Below are 20,412 nucleotides of genomic sequence, written 5' to 3'. Positions count from 1 at the left end.
TTGCACCAGAGAGTCATTGATCTCCCTCTTCTCGAGGTGGCGGTCAAAATGATGTGACTACATACCCTCCAATCAAATAGCACCAGACAGTCATTGATCTCGAGGTGGTGGTCAAAATGATGTGACTACATACCCTCCAATCAAATTGCACCAGACAGTCATTGATCTCCCTCTTCTCGATGTGGTGGTAATAATTATGTGACTACATACCCTCCAATCAAATTGCACCAGAAAGTCATTGATCTCCCTCTTCTCGAGGTGGTGTTCAAAATGATGTGACTACATACCCTCCAGTCAAATGGCACCAGAGAGTCATTGATCTCCCTCTTCTCGAGGTGGTGTTCAAAATGATGTGACTACATACCCTCCAGTCAAATGGCACCAGACAGTCATTGATCTCCCTCTTCTCGAGGTGGCGGTCAAAATGATGTGACTACATACCCTCCAATCAAATTGCACAAGACAGTCATTGATCTCCCTCTTCTCGAGGTGGCGGTCAAAATGATGTGACTACATACCCTCCAATCAAATTGCACCAGACAGTCATTGATATCCCTCTTCGTCGAAATCAGACACACTTGGGTTTCTGAGACATTGAAACAGGCACGAACCTTCTCAAGGTGACGGTCAACGTTTTGTCTATAAATTAATAGATTCATGGAAAAATAGCGTGGTTTCTTTTTCTGTTACGTTTTTTTGTACTCAAAACTTATGAATAAATCGATCAAAATACATTAAACGTTTTGTTTATCAATTGGAATACCTCATTACATATAAATTAATTGGAATTTCAATGTGTATATGGTCTAACAGCCAATACATATTTCAGAACTCACTTTTTCAGATAACGCTGTTTTTCCGCATAAGGGCGCAATACTTATGGTGACAAAATATAGAAGCTTACAACAAAAAAACGCACTTTATTGATTCAAAAAAGATTTATTCATTTCATATATAAAAAGTTAAGAAAATATAAAAACATGAGATTTTTTATCAGTAAAACGTTTAAACGTTGATTAATTTATTTAACAGATTCACGGACACTTGCCGAAGATTAGTGATACGTACTACACATGCTATCATATGCATCTCGTCACAGGACGCATAATGTTTTGTGAAATCGTAAGAGTTCCCGTCGGTACACAAAGAGTAATAAAAAGATTGACTTTATATTCTGTTGTTTCAGCGTCCGTGACCAAAAGACAAACATATACATTGCGTAACACCACACCTCGAAAACAGCGTCAATAGACATTATGTCTGTGAATGCGTTAAATGTGTATTAAAAATATTGTAAAGAGTATAATTTAACAAGTTATAATATAAGTCAAGATTCTTTGTTTGTTAAAAATGTCTTAGGTTCAGTTGTTTCGAATAAATTCAAATGTAACTGTCATCACATGGCCATTCGGCCGATTTCACGTCAGTTTCAGCTTCAAGCGCACCAAAACGAACCTTCCAAATGTTAAAAAAAAACAAAATGGCGCTGAATGGCCATTTGATGACTTTGTCCCACGAGAATTTCTGCGAAACAAATGGGGCCTTAGATTTACAACGCGGTCATTCTTGAAAAAAAAATTAATTTAAGTTTAAAATGTTATAATGTTAAATGAAGAAAAAAATGGTGTAAATTGGTTGTCATGATATCCGTATTAAACTGTTCTGTTTTGTCACTTGTTAATGTGTATAATAATATTAAATCAGAAAAAAAATTGAATTGATGTAAAAATGGATTAATTTCTACAATTGCGTCAGTCATGTAAGTTTAGATCTAGACAACGAGGGTGTAAGAGGCGGTTTCGAGTCCCGCGGCTTGTACGCTCTGGTCGATCCAGGGGCGGAACTTGGCCACGTGTCCGTAGGCCGCAGGCACGTCCTTCTCGCCGCAACCAATGCCCCATGCCACAATGCCCGCTTGCAGATACCTGCCCGCCGCTGGTGATGGGCACACCAATGGGCCACCGCCGTCACCCTGAAATACAACACATTTCATTATTTATTTAATTATACTGGGTTATTACCTGGGGCGGTTTTAATTATACTGGGTTATTACCTGGGGTGGTTTTAATTATACTGGGTTATTACCTGGGGTGGTTTTAATTATACTGGGTTATTACCAATGGTGGTTTTAATTATACTGGGTTATTACCAGTGGTGGTTTTAATTATACTGGGTTATTACCAGTGGTGGTTTTATTTATTTAAACGCCATAAAATGGCTTTTACAATAGAGTGATTACAGAACAAGTAATGTGTACACAAAAATATTGTTGCAAGTGATACAGTTGGTAATAGAAGTGCAGTGAGTCAATACATAATTAAAAGAAATATCTACTATTGTAGTAATAGTTGAATGAATACTAGGTTTGTATAAGACCTGACATAAATTGAGGTATGAGGTGTTTAAGGCGATGCCACACGTAGTAATGCAAAATCATGTGTTTTTGGTTTGAAAATTTGGTCGCCTAGAAATGTTTCAGATGCTTTAAACAAATACTGCGAGTAGAATACATCTTGACCTTTGAAATAATCGAGTATTTTTTAGATAAGTCTTTTTATAAGCCCAGAAAAAAATAATGTAAAGGCCTATGAAAACTGCTGTTCAAAATCTCCTACTTACGAACCCATTTTCGGTTATGATTTTATTGTATAATATGGCAAGTTAAGTTATTTATAAAATGATCGAAAAAAAATAAAAATATTTATGCCTGAACATCCACAAAATAAAATAAAAGTCACTTTTTGGCCATGTTTTTTTCTTGCATAAATCAAAACAGGCGAATGGTGTTAAGCGGGAATTTAAACCTTATCGCCATCTACGTAAGGGTTGTTATTGATAGCGGCTCAATTTAAAATATTACACGACGTAGTGCATCGTCTTAAGATGATGAATACATAGTAATTAATATAAAGTAAATTTTATTAAAGCTTAGAATGTTATAATAACGAAGAATATTTTTTTTGAACAGAATATTAATATGTATAAAAAAGTGTCTTTTTCACATGTATAATCTAGCAAAATATTATAATAGATTAATTAGTAGTGAGTTTATTGTTGCCTTCAAAATTAATTCTACTTGGAATAGCTGGGCAAGTATCGCAATTTGGCTTTAGAAAAACAGGGCTGTCAACGATTTTACAATACTTTTGGATAAGAAATAATATGTTGTTTTGTTTACCGACTATGCACCGGGATTAATGATGCTAATTCCTTACCAGTAGAACAAGTATGGCATTTCCACATGACGCATGTAATCTAAAATGTAGTCTTCCAAAGGGCCACCCATTCCTGCACAGCATTGAGTCTGGATTTTCAAATTATTTAGGGGCACCAGATCATAGGTGACTACTAATCAAAGATGTGCAAAATGGGTACCCAAAACCATTTGAAATGCAAAATGGAAATGGGTCAAAACTTTTCCATTTGAAAATGCAAAATGGTTTTTAGAAAAGCATTTCAAATGCAAAATGTAAAATACCTTTTTCAAAATGCATTGAAAATGCAAAATGGTTTCTCAGGTCAAACAATCAAAATAATTATAGAATTTTTAAACAATTTTGTCATTTAATAATGGACATCAATGTAGAACAAACATATTACATGATAGTAAATCCAAAAACACCACGACTACAGATTATGAAACCACAAAAAATTTGCGCGGGACTAATGTTGCCAACGCAAAAACATAGAAACTGCTATCTAACATTTAATATTACAGCGTCATGGCCACATGCTCAGTATTTTTTGTAATGGTATCACTCATTTGCCAGGGCTCCTACCAGGGAGCAACTTGACAAATGAAAATTATCTCTCATAGCGAGGTTGAGGATCGACTGATATTTGTTGCTTTTGGAAAAAAGATGAGTGGAGATAATAGGAAGAATGTTGCAAAAAAGCATTTAAAATGGAAAATGCATTGAGAAAAGCATTTAAAATGCAAAATGCAAAATGGTTTTTAGAAAAGCATTTAAAATGGAAAATACCCATTTTGCATTTCCATTTGAAATGGATTTATTTGAAATAAAGCACATCTCTGCTACTAATGCAAGTGACTTGCGATGTTGTACACTACATATTACAGTTTTTGTATTATGATGTATTTCATATATATAAGCGTGATTCGTTTTTTAGTTGGCGTGTCATTGTAATAAGTTTATAAATGGTATGTAAAAGTCACCCCTCTCCGAAAGGTGACTTTGACCACTATTTTTTTGACCCCCCAACAAATTGTGTACATCTATATCTCGATGGTCTAAACATGTGCAATAAAATCTTCATAAACAAATGAATTTAGAAAAAAAAAGTTATTTAGTTTCAAAGTGTTAAATTCGGATATGCAGTCGCTCGAAGTTGAACGAAATCGAATCGATTTTTATTTATATTACACGCCCATAGTGGCTTTTACAAACATGTGATATAATTATAATAATTTAGGACTAATATAACAAAAGCTAACATTAATATTTATTTATGAGGTATGTTATTATAGCCTTCTTGTAACTACATTCCGTTTTAATTATACTGGGTTATTACCAGTGGCGGTATTCTCTAAAGTGCTTTTGTGCAGTAAACCCCCATTAAAAATATAAGAAAATTTAAGAAAAACTTGCAATATAATAAATCACCACATTATAAACATTGCGCCATTATAAACACATGCGACCGACAAAGAGGTCGAAGAGTATCCCGGTATTCCCATTTTTGTTCAATTGAGCCGTCAATCAATTGAGCCGTCATCCAATTGAGCCGTCATTCAATTGAGCCGTCATTCAATTGAGCCGTCATTCAATTGAGCCGTCGTTCAATTGAGCCGTCGTTCAATTGAGCCGTAGTTCAATTAGCCCCGTATATCAGTCGGTCCTTATCCTCCCCATAAGAGATACTTACGTCTGTCAAGTTGCTACTTGGTAGGAGGCCTGGCAAAATTAATGATACCATTACAAAAAACACTGATAATAATTTTTTTATATCTGTTAATGTTAAAATTGTTGTTCAAAAATCTGTTAATGAAAAAATAAGAAAATACACAGATTTAGGAAATTAAATAAAAAGAATTTGGCATTCTCAGACTATAAAAATATTACCATTTGTTATTTCGGCTACTGGCATTATACCTAGCTCTCTCATTCAAAATTTAGGCGTATTAGATCTATCAAAAAATTTATATATAAAGATGCAAAAGTCGGTCATTTTGAATACATGTAGGATTACGAAAGATTTTTTAACAATTTATGTTAACCACTCGGAACATTAGAACGTCAAAAGACGTAAATATGATAATAGCGGTCAAGACATTAGTACGTCTTTTCACGTAAACGCGTGAGATTTTACAAAAATCGATTTATTTCCATCACTAGTATACGGATTGCCATGATTTAAAAAACAGAGTATCGATAATGAATAACGCTACGCGTCTGCATTCAAGAATATCTATGGAATGTAGAGGTGCATTTTCTGAGTCGATTGAATCTGTCATCTTGTTCGTTCATAATTTATTGCGTTTTTAAATAATTTATTAAAAATATTTTAGTTTGGACGGTTAATATTTTGAGGTGACTAATAGTTTTTAATTATATTTCTTCAATATATAAAGTGTTATTTCTTTATGATACTCAGAAAAAAGTACATTTTTCACAGCTTTGAAATAATGGTCAGCGATTTTTACATATTTTTGACGTTTTCAGAAAATGTATATTTAGAAACGCAAATATTTACGTATAACAAAACAATACGATAGTGAATTTCATAATCTTTCCAAAACATTTTTTAGAATGAGGCTACGTTTCCCAAAACGTGAGTTATGAAGCTTTTAACAAAACTCGTGAATAACACAAAAATTTTCGCGTTTTTACAGTTCGCAAAGGAACACAAAGTAAATAAAAGTCCTTTTCTGAGAGGGGGATCAGTAGGATTTATAGGCCCTGTTAGGAGTTCTACCGAGCCGAACCCTCTGATATGAAAATATCTGGAGTCGGTGAATTATTTTCCCATTTGATCTCTGGTGAGTTGACGTGTTGTTCTTGTATTGTTTTGTATTTATTTTGCTTATATAATGCACTTGCATAATGTTGATTGACTAGATGATCATTTGTGGAAGAGGGTGTGGAAGGGTTTAGTTTTTCCTATGGGGAAGATTTAACCCGGACATAAAATCGGAAGTTATAAAAAAAAGAAAAAAGTTTATATTTTGATGATGGCCCTAAGAAAAATTAATTAAAAATGACAATATTTATATTTTGCACATATCTGCTTATATGTGCCCAATAATAAATTAATAAATGATAAACCAGGTACAGTTGCTTCATTACCTTGCAAGTGTCACGTCCCTTCACTCCTCCAGCACAAAGGAAGGTGGAGTGCAGCTTGAACTTGGGACCCAGCCGCGTCTTTTGGAATTGGCGCTGGCAAGTTGCAAACTCCACCGTGTCGACTTCCACCTTTTTCATGATCACGGCGTAGCGGTCGGCTTTGCCTGCGAACCAGACGGACAATTATATATTAGTATATATATTTTATAATCAAATAACAGCTCATCATGGGCGTATTTGGTTATTTCTTGTGATCAAATTACTATCTGTTGGAGGTAAAATTAAAACGCACTATTGTTTCTCTATTTGACAGATTGATGCAAATATATTAGTATTAGTTTAGTATAAGATACGCGGAGATTTCCATGGCTTCCACAGAAAGGATGATCTAACTCAGAGGTTCCTAAAGTGGTCTATATGGACCCCCAGGGGTCGATATCGGCTTACTGTGAGAAAAAAAATTGGGGGTCCACGAGATTCAAACATTTGGGAGTTCCGTAAATGACACAATAGACCTAATACAAATATAATAGACTGAGAAATTACTTATTTGATATTTGCATTTTTATATATTGTAAAGTTGTTAATTGAGGTATATAAATAGAGTCTACGTTCCTTTTCTTGTCAGAATTAATATATTCAAGCAAAACATTGCACATTGGAAGCCGCAAATTTTCCTAATTCCCCAACTTGTTTTTGAAAAACGTCCAGTTTAATAATGACGTTCAACATTTAAATGTACTTCACACAGACTTCAAAACTATGTTTGAGGACATTTTGACTATGGAAATGGAACGTTGAAGAATCGGAAAACATGTGACAAGAAAAAATGACCGGAATAAGCACTGACAAAGAACTTAAGGGGCAGTTCTGTAGGGCCAGCTACAGAAATAAATTCCCGTTGCTTATCCTGCTTCATTTTCATTTGGTCTAATATCTCACAAGGGCACCCCTGTCGGCACAATGTAAAGACCGAGCAACTATACCTCCACCCGGTTGTAAGGCAGGCAAGGGAATGGTATCTTTTTATTAAAAAAATAAATGATTATCACATGGGACATTAATAGTTTAAGGAAAATTCAATATTCGGCAGGCAGGGGGTCTACGGAAAAAAAAAATTTGGCAAGTGGTCTACGCGGAAAAAAAGTTTGGGAACCTCTGTTCTAACTGAACGGTGCACTGTTGATATTGTAGTTGTTAAAGGAACCTACCAAAGTTAGTCTTTCCCCAGCCGGTTCCGAAGCAGCTCTTCGCGCCGTTGAAAGTATTATCGGCTGCTGGCAAGCAAACCTGGAATGAAAAATCCAACTGTGAGAATCTATAAACATATATACAATGGAGTGATTTTTGTCATATTATGCCAAGTTTACAGAACCTAAAGATATGAAATAAACAGTGAAATCTAGCAGTCAGTGGCTGAGTTGGCATCGCGTTTGGGTCCCACCCAAGCGTTGTGTGTTCATTTCCTCAGGTGGCTAAGTATTCCATCACAACACAAGCAACATTTTCTGCTTACTGTGGTGCAGAGATGTGCTTTATTTCAAATAAATCCATTTCAAATGGAAATGCAAATTGCAAAATGAGTATTTTGCATTTTAAATGCTTTTCTAAAAACCATTTTGTATTTTGCATTTTAAATGCTTTTCTAAAAACCATTTTGTATTTTGCATTTTAAATGCTTTTCTCAATGCATTTTCCATTTTAAATGCTTTTTTGCAACATTCTTCCTACTTTCTCCACTCATCTTTTTTTCATAAGCCCCAAATATCAGTCGGTCCTCAACCTCGCTATGAGAGATAATTTACATTTGTCAAGTTACTCCCTGGTAGGAGCCCTGGCAATTGAGTGATACCATTACAAAAAATACTGATTCAAATACTGAACATGGCCATGACGCTGTAATATTAAATGTTAGATAGCAGTTTCTATGTTTTTACGTTGGCAACATTAGTCCGGCGCAAATTTTTTGTGGTTTCATAATCTGTAGTCGTGGTGTTTTTGGATTTACCATCATGTAATATGTTTGTTCTACATTGATGTCCATTATTAAATGACAAAATTGTTTAAAAATTCTATAATTATTTTAATTGTTTCACCTGAGAAACCATTTTGCATTTTAAATGCATTTTGAAAATAGGTATTTTGCATTTTGCATTTGAAATGCTTTTCTAAAAACCATTTTGCATTTTGCATTTTCAAATGGAAAAGTTTTGACCCATTTCCATTTTGCATTTCAAATGGTTTTGGGTACCCATTTTGCACATCTCTGCTGTGGTGGTAGTAGGAGATTTTCAAATAATGTCATGTTATTCGCAACCCGGAAATGTTTGTCTTTCTTTTTAAAATAAAAAAATATTAACTAATAATTTTAAATAATATAACACTACAGAAGAAAAAAATTCCTTCAGGGCCTATTTCATCTTTGGGGATGATGTGTGGAGATCTTTTTAAGGAAATGAAGGAGGGTAAGCAGAAAGGTGGGCAGTCGAATCTTGAACACACCCAGAGAAGTCAGAAGACGTCAAAAGATATATACTTGCCCTAACATGAAATCTGGGTATCGTTTCGTCGAGCTGGAGACAAATCACGTGGGCATATTTTTTTCACCAAGAGGTTTCGAGAATGCTTTAAATAATCTACGATATCTATACAGGGTGTATCGGCACGTACCCGACAAACTTTAACCAGCTATTCCTTAGCACATTTGGAGTAAAAAATGTTATGGGAACTTTGCTGTCCGGTAACATTTTTTTTAATAAAAAATTTACTATTCATATTTTCACCACATGTCACCAATGTTTTATCCTTTGTCTAAGTTTGAAAACCCACCTGGCAATATTTTATTCGAGTTTCGTTGAATAATATACGTACGTACCTACATTAGCGCGCTTTTACGATCACAACGAAATGGCATGGCACCATTCGTCTCATTTTACTCTTACAAAACGTTTATCTATCCTAAACATTATATTCGGTATTAATACTTAAACTTAAGCTAATGTGTATTATGTTGTAACATTAAATGGTAGAACCTACAGACAAGCTGATTGTCACAGCTTTGTGGGACTACCCATATCTTATATTGTATTAAATGTAATTATATTAAATTTAATAAATAAATAAAAAAAGGTTTTAAAAGAGGCTTACCGTGTTGACGTTGTCAGCCAACACCACTGGCTCCTTCAGGAAGATGAGTGCGACGTCATTAGCCAGAGTTTGTGCGTTGAATTTGGGGTGAAGCAAGAACCTGTCTGCGTTCCTTTCCTGGTACGGCAGGCGCTCCTTTGTGGTCTGTGTGTCCCATTCTCCGGCGCGGATCTTTATCTCCAGGGGCCGGAGTCTGGAAAACAAAAGCAGGTCCATCAAACAAAAAGAAATCAATTGAAATCAAATTGATTAACCATTCAGGCATCTGGCATATTGACCGTTATATTTCTAAGGACGCTGTCAGAAAGTCGGATAATTCGTTTGTATTTCCGCTTCTCAATCAAATCACCTTCCAAAAAACTGTTTTTGGAACGAGATGAAATACGCTTTCAAATTTTATTATCAAAAATAAAACATAATTTAAGAAATATTTTAATAAGTTTTGAAATCAAACTTATTTAACCTTTTGAACGCGTTAATTTGCTCCGTTTTATCTATACCCGTACGCGGTACATATTTTCAAATACCTATGCACGCAATTAAATGTCAAATTATAGCATTCTGGCATGATTTATTGGACTATATAGACAGAACAGATTATTTTCCACAATATGATAACAAATCCTCGTGTGTCAACACTCTTGGATGTTTATAAAAACAAAATCATAAAATTTCATACAAAGACGTACCGTATCTTTTGAATGTGGTCCCGCCATTCGCTCGGCGTGTGTGTAATTAGGCCACTGCGTTGATAGACACAAGTGGAACACCATGAGCACTTATCATTTTTTGTTATGAAAACTTTTTCTAAAACTGGACACGTAAATTTTATGTCACAAAATAATAACAAAATTGAACTAACGCCATCCGTTGACAAAATCGTAAACTATGGCACTCGAAGGCGCAAAGAGGCTCACTTGATTATCGATGTTTTTAAATGAAACACAATTTTATTTTCGAGAAATTCTTGTAGATGTCAGCATCGTGATAGTTCTACAAATGTTCAAGCGAGCGGGAAATAAATTTATGTCAAAAGACCGCTGGAATATCGGCATTCAAAGTTTCCGTATCAACTGTTGATACGGCCGCGTGTGAGTATGGACTTTTTGCCGTAACAACAGTTGATACGGCCGCGTGCAAAGAGTTAACTAACTACGACGTAATGGATACAAAACTAGATCTATGAAAACACATATGAGCAAAAAGATAACCAATTTTTTATTTTATATTTCCGACTTAATGTCTGAGTTAAATCTTCCCCACAGGAAAAACTAAACCCTTCCACACACTTTTCCACAGATAATCATCTAGTCAATCCACATTATGCAAGTGCATTCTATAAGCATAATAAATACAAAACAATACAAGAACAACACGTCAAATCACCTTAGATCAAATGGGAAAATAATTCACCGACTTCAGATATTTTCATATCAGAGGGTTCGGCTCAGTACTCAAGATTTCTTCAATAAGATTTTGGCATTCTCAGACTATAAAAATATTACCATTTGTTATTTCGGCTACTGGCATTATACCTAGCTCTCTCATTCAAAATTTAGGCTTATTAGATCTGTCAAAGAATTTATATATAAAAATGCAAAAATCAGTCATTTTAAATACATGTAGGATAATGAAAGATTTTTTAAATATTTATATTGAGGGATCAGTAGGATTTATAGGCCCTGTTAGAAGTTCTACCGAGCCGAACCCTCTGATATGAAAATATCTGGAGTCGGTGAATTATTTTCCCATTTGATCTCTGGTGAGTTGACGTGTTGTTCTTGTATTGTTTTGTATTTATTTTGCTTATATAATGCACTTGCATAATGTTGATTGACTAGATGATCATTTGTGGAAAAGTGTGTGGAAGGGTTTAGTTTTTCTTGTGGGGAAGATTTAAAGAATTATTGTAATTAATGCTTATAATAATTTGTTAAAACAATCAATGGGGGTTTCGGTGAACTCACTTTGCGAGGCAATGGGCTCCTGTTAGGACTACGGAGGGGTGAATGAGGGACCCCGCGCACACGGCGCTACTGTCAGCCACATTTAAGATGGCCACAGTCCAAGGGAACTCTCCAAACTCTGATTCATTTCCCTGCAAACAAACAATAAGACAATTAAAATAAATATGTTTTATTACATTTAGGACGGGTTGTTTCGGAGAATTTGAATAATACAGATTATTCTTAAACTACCAATCACAAGCAGCTCGGATGAAATCTTTAGGAAAATCTGTGTTATGGACATTAGGCAACTTTATGCCAAAAACATACTAACATACCTCTTCAAACACAAAACTACTTTTGACAATGTCCGGAACTGCTCGTGATACTAGAACCAAAGGGCATAATCTCTTACAAATCCCTTTCGCTAAAACAACTTTTGGCCAGAGAAATTTTAGATATTTTGCAACAAGGCTATATAATGCTCTACCACTAGCCATTAGACTGAATGATTTTTTTTCAAAATATAAAACAGACATCAAGTCAAGACCAAGGATCATCAGCCAAGACAGATCCAAGATCAAAAAATTTATAAAAATCCCCTCATAAGTATGTATTAAATGCTGACTAACCAATTTATCGTTTATTATTATTATTTATTATTTTTTATCATTTTCACATTGTCATTTAATGTTATGAAATATTATATGTACCAAATAATATGTAAACATTAATTTATGTACTCAATACGTCTGTCTCAACACAGGTTTATCCTAGTGAGACAGACATCGAAAAAAAACCTGTAAAAAAACTTTATACATATTGTTAACCTTTCCTTATCTGTGGTGTGTATTTACTACACATTGCTTCTAATAACTTTAATAACTCTATAAATTCTGAGTTCAGATTTTAGGTATTCCTCCGTTATACATTTATGCACTGAATTAAAAAATAAAATTTTACATAGTTCTCAAATTCAATTAAAATCAGAGATTTTTGTTAAAAATCGGGAACAAATACACCAATACAATCAACCGTGTGATACTAATACGCGAAGAGAGTGCGAGGAAATGACACGCTATTGATGTCCCGCTTTAATTCGCTATGCGGGAACATGAGACATCCACACGTCTGCAGTTGTATTTTGATTTAGACCATCGATACCTACTCGCACAGCTGTGTTTGTGCCAGCCGCCAGCCGCTAGCCAGTCGGCCGCGAACCGTCGTTAGATGTGGACTCCTCGCACGTTTCTTTAGCATCTGCCGATGGTTTTTTCATGTTTTCAGCAATTAAATTACAATTATTATCACTTTTGATATAAAATATAATAAACATAATCGATTAGCTATGAATTTTCATATTTTTCCGATATTAAATTGCTTATTTTGAGATGTGTATTGACTACACAGCACCGGAACGCGTGGATTTTTTTAGCACAGTAAGGGAAAGGTTAATAAAAAAATAAAAAAACAATTCATCAAATTTCCAGGTTCATTATCGGGTTCTGTGAAAGTCATATTCAAGTTCTGTTATAATATAATTATAGGCTAGTTGCTTGACAGAACTGAAATAATAACAGAACTTGAAAAAATCTTTCACAGCTGAAAAATTGTTCAAATTCTCCGAAACAACCCATCCTTAGTAAGATCACAGACAAAATTAATAGACTCGCTCTAACATAAAATCTGGGTATCGTTCCGACGAACTGGAGACAAACCACGTGACCATACTTTTGGCACCAAGAGAATTAGAGAGTGCTTTTAACAAACTACAACATCAGTCGTAAGTTGACAGCAGAAGAGCGCACATTGAAATAACCAAACTCTGCACAGTAAAGATGCCTAAGTAAGGCAACATTTTGCAGCGCAGTCCATTATGGGACCTTTGTGAGGTGGGTAAATTATAACACATTGTGTCTAACTAAATATTTGATTTTGAAAACAAGTCTGAACATTTGTTTACCCGATTTGGGATTTGTAGTTAAGGCGATGCACTACGTCGTGTAATATTTTAAATTGAGCCGCTATCAACAACAACCCTTACGTAGATGGCGATAAGGTTTAAATTCCCACTTAACACCATCCAGCTGTTTTGATTTATGCAAGAAAAAAACATGGCCAAAAGGTGCCTTTTATTTTATTTTGTGGATGTTCAGGCATAAATATTTAATTTTTTTTCGATCATTTTATAAATAACTTACTTTGCCACATTATACAATAAAATCATAACCGAAAATTGATTCGTAAGTAGGAGATTTTGAACTTTAAAGCAGTTTTCATTATTTTTTTCTGGGCTTATAAAAAGACTTATCTAAAAAATACTCGATTATTTCAAAGGCCAAGATGTATTCTACTCGCAGTATTTAATTAAAGCATCTGAAACATTTCTAGGCGACCAAATTTTCAAACCAAAAACACATGATTTTGCTTTACTACGTATGGCATCGCCTTAAGTTTTTTTGCCATTGTATAAAGGATTAGTAATTCGTAGCCAATTTTATTTTCGCATACTGAATAAGTGATATTACAATGTGAGTTATTCATTTATTGACAAATCACAGAAAGAAAGACGGCCATGCCGCTTCCCCGCTCCGTGCACTTGGTTTGTTTCCCTTTACCTAATAGACTGGTCTATCAATTTGCATGTATGTGAGATACACTGTATATGGTAAAAAGAATAGGTTAGTTTATCTGAGTTGAGGTTAGGTTTGTTTTGTCGTGGAACCGTTGTAGGCCATTGTAGTTTGGTTCAAGAAGCGAGCCTCATGATACTTACGGGGGAGGAGAGCAGTTGGAAGTCGACCCCTTTCTCGTTGCGCACCCCGCAGCCGCGCAGACGATCAGGCTGCTCCACAGTCTCCACGGGGTTGCCCTCTTCACGGGGAGCATTGCAGCACACCTCGATGGACACCTGGCAACTCTCCGGTTTGAATCTGCAAACAAAATTAGTAAATATGAAGATATACCGTTGAGTAATACAGATAGAGGCAACTATCGATGTAGCCCGAATCCTTCCGGATGCTCAACTAACCAACGGTGACAATATTGTTACCAACTTGTGATATTTCCCATACATTCTAATGGCAGTATAGCCTGATGGCCAGTGTAGCACCTCCTAGCAGCACTAGTTCTGCGGTTTGTTTTTCTTCCGTACATTTTAATGGATTTTAAGTGAAATATATTCTATGTTTTATAGAAATATGCAGATGCGCCGCCCTGGGGGGAGTTAGAGAGATAAATAGAGGGCCTATCTAGAGTTTTGTATTGGAAACCCATCCGCCGCCCTGGAGATAGAGAGATAAATAGAGGGCTCATCTATCATTTTTTTAAGAAAAATTTGTATGGCACTGACATTAAAAATGAGGCTATCTCTGGAATCATAAGGTTGGCCATTCTATCCTTACACACAGATATACTACTATTTATTTGTATTTTTTTGACATACTTCGTATTTTGGCGCAACTTGCGATTTTTTTTTTAAATCCTCAAGTTGAAAAAAATACTTTTTATGTTGATGATTCATTTTAATGCTTAAATGCTTTACATATGAGTATGCTTAGTTTACAATATTTTATTTACACTGCAAGCCAAAACACTGCGCACAGTGGGCTGAAAATCGTCTTTCATAGACATAGAAACTTGAATTTTCAAGGGTATTTTTTTTGGCTAGAAATGGATTCTGCTGATCATTAATATGTTATAAAATTTCGTATGAAGCAATTGTGTGTACAAATGAAGGAGTTATCATTTTTTAAAGAAAAATTTGTATGGCACCATAGACATATGAATATTAGTAGACCTGCCCTAAGTGATTAAAAGCGTATTATCCCCACTCCCCATACCGGTTCCATTGGAGCCGGCTGTGCTCGCGTATGGCCTCAAGTGAAATTTGAAAACGTGACGTCATCATTCTCGTGCGAACTATGGTCGAGGCATCATCGGTTCATTTTACGAAATAACACGGCAAAATGTTGACTTGTACTATGAAAACTTGTAAAAATAGATGTGAAAAAGAGAATAAACCCAATTGTCGTATTACATTCCATATATAAGCATTATTTTACTTTATTTTAAGCATATTCACATCGTATAATATGAATCAGTTGTTACTATCACATCGAGAAACGTCTGGACGCGAAACACAAAGCTGGTTGGTTGCTGGGAAGTAAATTATGAACATTTATAAAAGTGTCTTAACTAAATACTTAAACGAAATATTCGACTCTGAAAATGAACCGAATTTTTTTGCCGAATTTGGACTTCGCAAATTTGTTCATAACGTGGCGAGTAATTTGCGCTCCCATGTAAAAATGTCTATTCATTCCAAAGCAGATTTTACTTTTAAGAAGTAAATGGTGATATTATAATGCGAGATGCCTATTTACTGTCAGATTGATTTATTGACGAATCACAGTCAGCTTCACCCCCTTCGTTCTTCAACAGTTGATTTTACCCCTCGCCATTATCTTCTCGTCTATTAATTCCTATGTCTGTGTATGGCACTGACATTAAAAATGAGGCTATCTCTGGAATCATAAGGATGACCATTATATCCTTACACAGAGATATACTACTATATTTTTGACAAACTTTGTATTGTGGCGCAACTTGTGATTTTTTTTTTTTAAATCCTCGTTGAAAAAAAACCTTTTTTTATGTTGATGATTCATTTTAATGCTTAAATGCTTTACATATAAGTATGCTTTGTCTAGTTTTCAATATTTTATTTACTCTCTCATATGTAAAGCTTTTAAGGATTAAAATGAATCATCAACATTAAAAAGTGTTTTTTTCAACTTTGAGGATTTAAAAAAAAATAATCGCAAGTTGCGCCACAATACGAAGTATGTCAAAAAATACAAATAAATAGTAGTATATCTGTGTGTAAGGATAGAATGGCCAACCTTATGATTCCAGAGATAGCCTCATTTTTAATGTCAGTGCCATAAGTACATTTTTTTCTTAAAAAAATGATAACTCCTTCATTTGTACACGCAATTGCTTCGTACGAAATTTTATAGCATAGTAATGATCAGCAGAATCCATTTCTAGCCAAAAAAAAATACCCTTGAAAATTCAAGTCTCTATGTCTATGAAAGGCGATTTTCAGCCCACTGTGCGTCCTGGAGATAAAATAGAGGGCCCATCTAAAGTTTTGTATTGGAAGCAGATGCGCCGCCCTGGAGATAGAGAGATAAATAGAGGGCCCATCTAAAGTTTTGTATTTTAAGCAGATGCGCCGCCCTGGAGATAGAGAGATAAATAGAGGGCCCATCTAAAGTTTTGTATTGGAAGCAGATGCGCCGCCCTGGAGATAGAGAGATAAATAGAGGGCCCATCTAAAGTTTTGTATTGGAAGCAGATGCGCCGCCCTGGAGATAGAGAGATAAATAGAGGGCCCATCTAAAGTTTTGTATTGGAAGCAGATGCGCCGCCCTGGAGATAGAGAGATAAATAGAGGGCCCATCTAAAGTTTTGTATTGGAAGCAGATGCGCCGCCCTGGAGATAGAGAGATAAATAGAGGGCCCATCTAAAGTTTTGTATTGGAAGCAGATGCGCCGCCCTGGAGATAGAGAGATAAATAGAGGGCCCATCTAAAGTTTTGTATTGGAAGCAGATGCGCCGCCCTGGAGATAGAGAGATAAATAGAGGGCCCATCTAGAGTGTTGTATTCCGATGGCGCATAAACAAGTTTTGTAAATGCAGAATTCTGGTTGACCTTCTATTCAAACAGTTGTTCACCAAAGAGCTACATTCATGTTTTTTTTTACAAAGACGGCAGTGTCTAGAAAAATGTTACAATAACTTTGTGTACAGTCGAAGAGCAAATTAAATAATCTATTCTCGAAATATAGTAAACTTATTCATTTTTTTTTTATCATGCGAAAATAACTATTTTTTTAAATTAGAAAATCAAATAATAATTCTTTCTAAAAATAGTTAAAATGAATAATTCAAATTTCGCGCCGCTATCGTAACAATCGGTTTAACTTTAAAAATTATTTTTTATTATATGAACGAGATAAAACTGAAGGTACAGTTTTCTTACAAATTTCTCTCAATTTTTTTATGATTGGATTAAAAAATTAAGTAAAAATTGTGGTTAGCATTTTTGACAACATTTTTCACGTTTGATTTTAAAATTTTATTATTTAGAAATAGTAATGTTTTTTTATAACACCAGAAAGATAATTGTATCTAGTTTCTAAATCAGTATTTGTTTTTAAGCCAAATCTCTAAATAGTATAAAATGAAGTCGGCATCCGCGTCTGTCTGTTTGTGCGCTTAGTTCTTCTAAACTACGCAACGGATTTTGACAAGGTTTTCACTATAATTTAGAGGATTTCTTCCGGAAGGTTTTTATATATGATATATTCATATTATATTTATGGAAAGTCGAGGAAAATCGATGTTTTGTAATCAGGTCGTAAAAAAATATTTTCTATTGCTAACGGTGGCTAAACCTTATGAGATACATCAAAATAATGTTCTACAGAATTGTATATCTTAAAAGGGCCTACAGAAAATTCTGTGATGGTATATGTCTATCTCCATAATTAGATGTGTATAGCGCATTTGAAAAACACAGAAAATATTGAACAAAAGTGTTTAAAGTACTGAAGGGTTAATATTTATTCAAAACTGCACTATCTATTTTTGCACTGTCTATTTTTGCACTGTCTATTTATGCACTTTCTATTTATGCACTGTCTGTTTTTGCACTGTCTATTTATGCACTGTCTGTTTTTGCACTGTCTGTTTTTGCACTGTCTATTTTTGCACTGTCTATTAATGCACTTTCTATTTATGCACTGTCTGTTTTTGCACTGTCTATTTATGCACTGTCTGTTTTTGCACTGTCTGTTTTTGCACTGTCTGTTTTTGCACTGTCTATTTATGTACTGTCCGTTTTTGCACTGTCTGTTTTTGCACTGTCTATTTATGCACTGTCTGTTTTTGCACTGTCTGTTTTTGCACTGTCTGTTTTTGCACTGTCTATTTATGCACTGTCTGTTTTTGCGCTGTCTATTTAAGCACTGTCTATTTATGCACAGTCTGTTTTTGCACTGTTTATTTATGCACTGTCTGTTTTTGCACTGTCTATTTATGCACTGTCTATTTATGCACTGTCTGTTTTTGCACTGCCTATTTATGCACTGTCTGTTTATACACTGTCTATTTATGCAGTGTCTGTTTTTGCACTGTCTATTTATGCACTGTCTTTTTTTGCACTGTCTATTTATGCACTGTCTGTTTTTGCACTGTCTATTTATGCACTGTCTGTTTTTGCACTGTCTATTTATGCACTGTCTATTTTTGCACTGTTTATTTATGCACTGTCTGTTTTTGCACTGTCTATTTATGCACTGTCTATTTATGCACTGTCTGTTTTTGCACTGTCTATTTATGCACTGTCTATTTTTGCACTGTCTATTTATGCACTGTCTGTTTTTGCACTGTCTATTTATGCACTGTCTATTTTTGCACAGTCTATTTATGCACTGTCTGTTTTTGCACAGTCTATTTATGCACTGTCTGTTTTTGCACAGTCTATTTATGCACTGTCTGTTTTTGCACAGTCTATTTATGCACTGTCTGTTTTTGCACTGTCTATTTATGCACTGTCTGTTTTTGCACAGTCTATTTATGCACTGTCTGTTTTTGCACTGTCTGTTTATGCACTGTCTGTTTTTGCACAGTCTATTTATGCACTGTCTGTTTTTGCACTGTCTGTTTTTGCACTGTCTATTTATGCACTGTCTGTTTTGGCCACATCCTTTACTACAGTATTGAAATCCATGCAACGGGTCATTTATCACAAGGCAATAATCTGTGTACCAATTAAATGTTTATGGTTTTATTCTGTCTGCTGCGATGGGATTTAACATTTTTATTTATGTAGATTTGTCTTGCTTCATCAGACATGGGTTTTACCCGCTTAGCGCTCAGTGTTTCTCAAAGTTTTCTAATGTGAATACAGCACAGTGCTGACCGGAGCCAGTGAGACTATGTCCTCCATACTCAATTGGAATATATTGTGGAAGGGGATAAGATGGCTAAGATTAAGATTTATAAGTGCCTGGCTATCCAGATATGGTCACCAAACACGGCTGAAGGCATTTCAAGTAAGGTTTCAATTTTGAGTCGTGAGCTTTCACCAGAGTGGAAAATACTCTCAGTATCGCCCTGGGGTAAGACCATCATTCAGGATTGAAACGTTGCACGAAATGGCTTTGGTCGTGTTTGGTGACCAGATCTGAATATCCAGGTACTTCCCCGCCTTCCTCTTCTCCATCTCCTTCCCCTCCCCAAAGCCTTCAACTTTTCATACCCCAATTTGGGGATGCCATGGTCTCTCTGGCTCCAGACGGTTGGGAGCAGTTGGGACTCTTGTGTGGTTTCACATTAAAAATGGTGATACCGCGAATATACAAAATTATGTCATGTACTTCAAATATACTTTTAAATCATTTTATTTTGTCGTCAATATTCTTGCAGGGCAAGGTGTTGGCCGTCAATATTCTTGCAGGGAAAGGTGTTAGCCGTCAATATTCTTGCAGGGCAAGGTGTTGGCCGTCAATATTCTTGCAGGGAAAGGTGTTAGCCGTCAATATTCTTGCAGGGCAAGGTGTTGGCCGTCAATATTCTTGCAGGGCAAGGTGTTGGCCGTCAATATTCTTGCAGGGCAAGGTGTTGGCCGTCAATATTCTTGCAGGGAAAGGTGTTGGCCGTCAATATTCTTGCAGAGCAAGGTGTTGGCCGTCAATATTCTTCCAGGGCAAGGTGCTGGACGTCAATATTCTTGCAGGGCAAGGTTTTGACCGTCAATATTCTTGCAGGACAAGGTGCTGGACGTCAATATTCTTGCAGGGCAAGGTGTTGGCCGTCAATATTCTTGCAGGGAAAGGTGTTAGCCGTCAATATTCTTGCAGGGAAAGGTCTTGGCCGTCAATATTCTTGCAGGGCAAGGTGTTGGCCGTCAATATTCTTGCAGGGAAAGGTGTTAGCC

The 20,412-nt window shown here is 35.5% G+C and overlaps 1 protein-coding gene across 2 annotated transcripts in view; it reads right to left on the bottom strand.

Moving 5' to 3' along the window:
* Positions 1–919: 919 nt before the first annotated feature.
* The window catches only part of LOC149414076 (phenoloxidase-activating factor 2-like), a 76,038-nt gene continuing 56,545 nt past the window's right edge, over positions 920–20,412 (bottom strand). For both annotated transcript variants that reach the window (XM_089644273.1, XM_089644274.1), the window contains exons 4-9: positions 14,178–14,334; positions 11,423–11,553; positions 9,456–9,648; positions 7,520–7,598; positions 6,309–6,472; positions 920–1,972 (exon numbers count right to left, since the gene is read on the bottom strand). In XM_089644273.1, the coding sequence (XP_089500399.1) occupies positions 1,772–1,972; positions 6,309–6,472; positions 7,520–7,598; positions 9,456–9,648; positions 11,423–11,553; positions 14,178–14,334 (925 nt within the window). In that variant the 3' untranslated portion in view covers positions 920–1,771. The remainder of the gene's footprint in view (positions 1,973–6,308; positions 6,473–7,519; positions 7,599–9,455; positions 9,649–11,422; positions 11,554–14,177; positions 14,335–20,412) is intronic.

Source organism: Hesperophylax consimilis, chromosome 20 (genome assembly GCF_061612785.1).
Source record: "Hesperophylax consimilis isolate HC1 chromosome 20, BYU_Hcon_1.0, whole genome shotgun sequence".
In the NCBI taxonomy this organism is placed as follows: Eukaryota; Metazoa; Arthropoda; class Insecta; order Trichoptera; family Limnephilidae; genus Hesperophylax; species Hesperophylax consimilis.
Note: the sequence above shows the minus strand (reverse complement) of the source record. Positions and strands in the feature narration are given on the sequence as shown.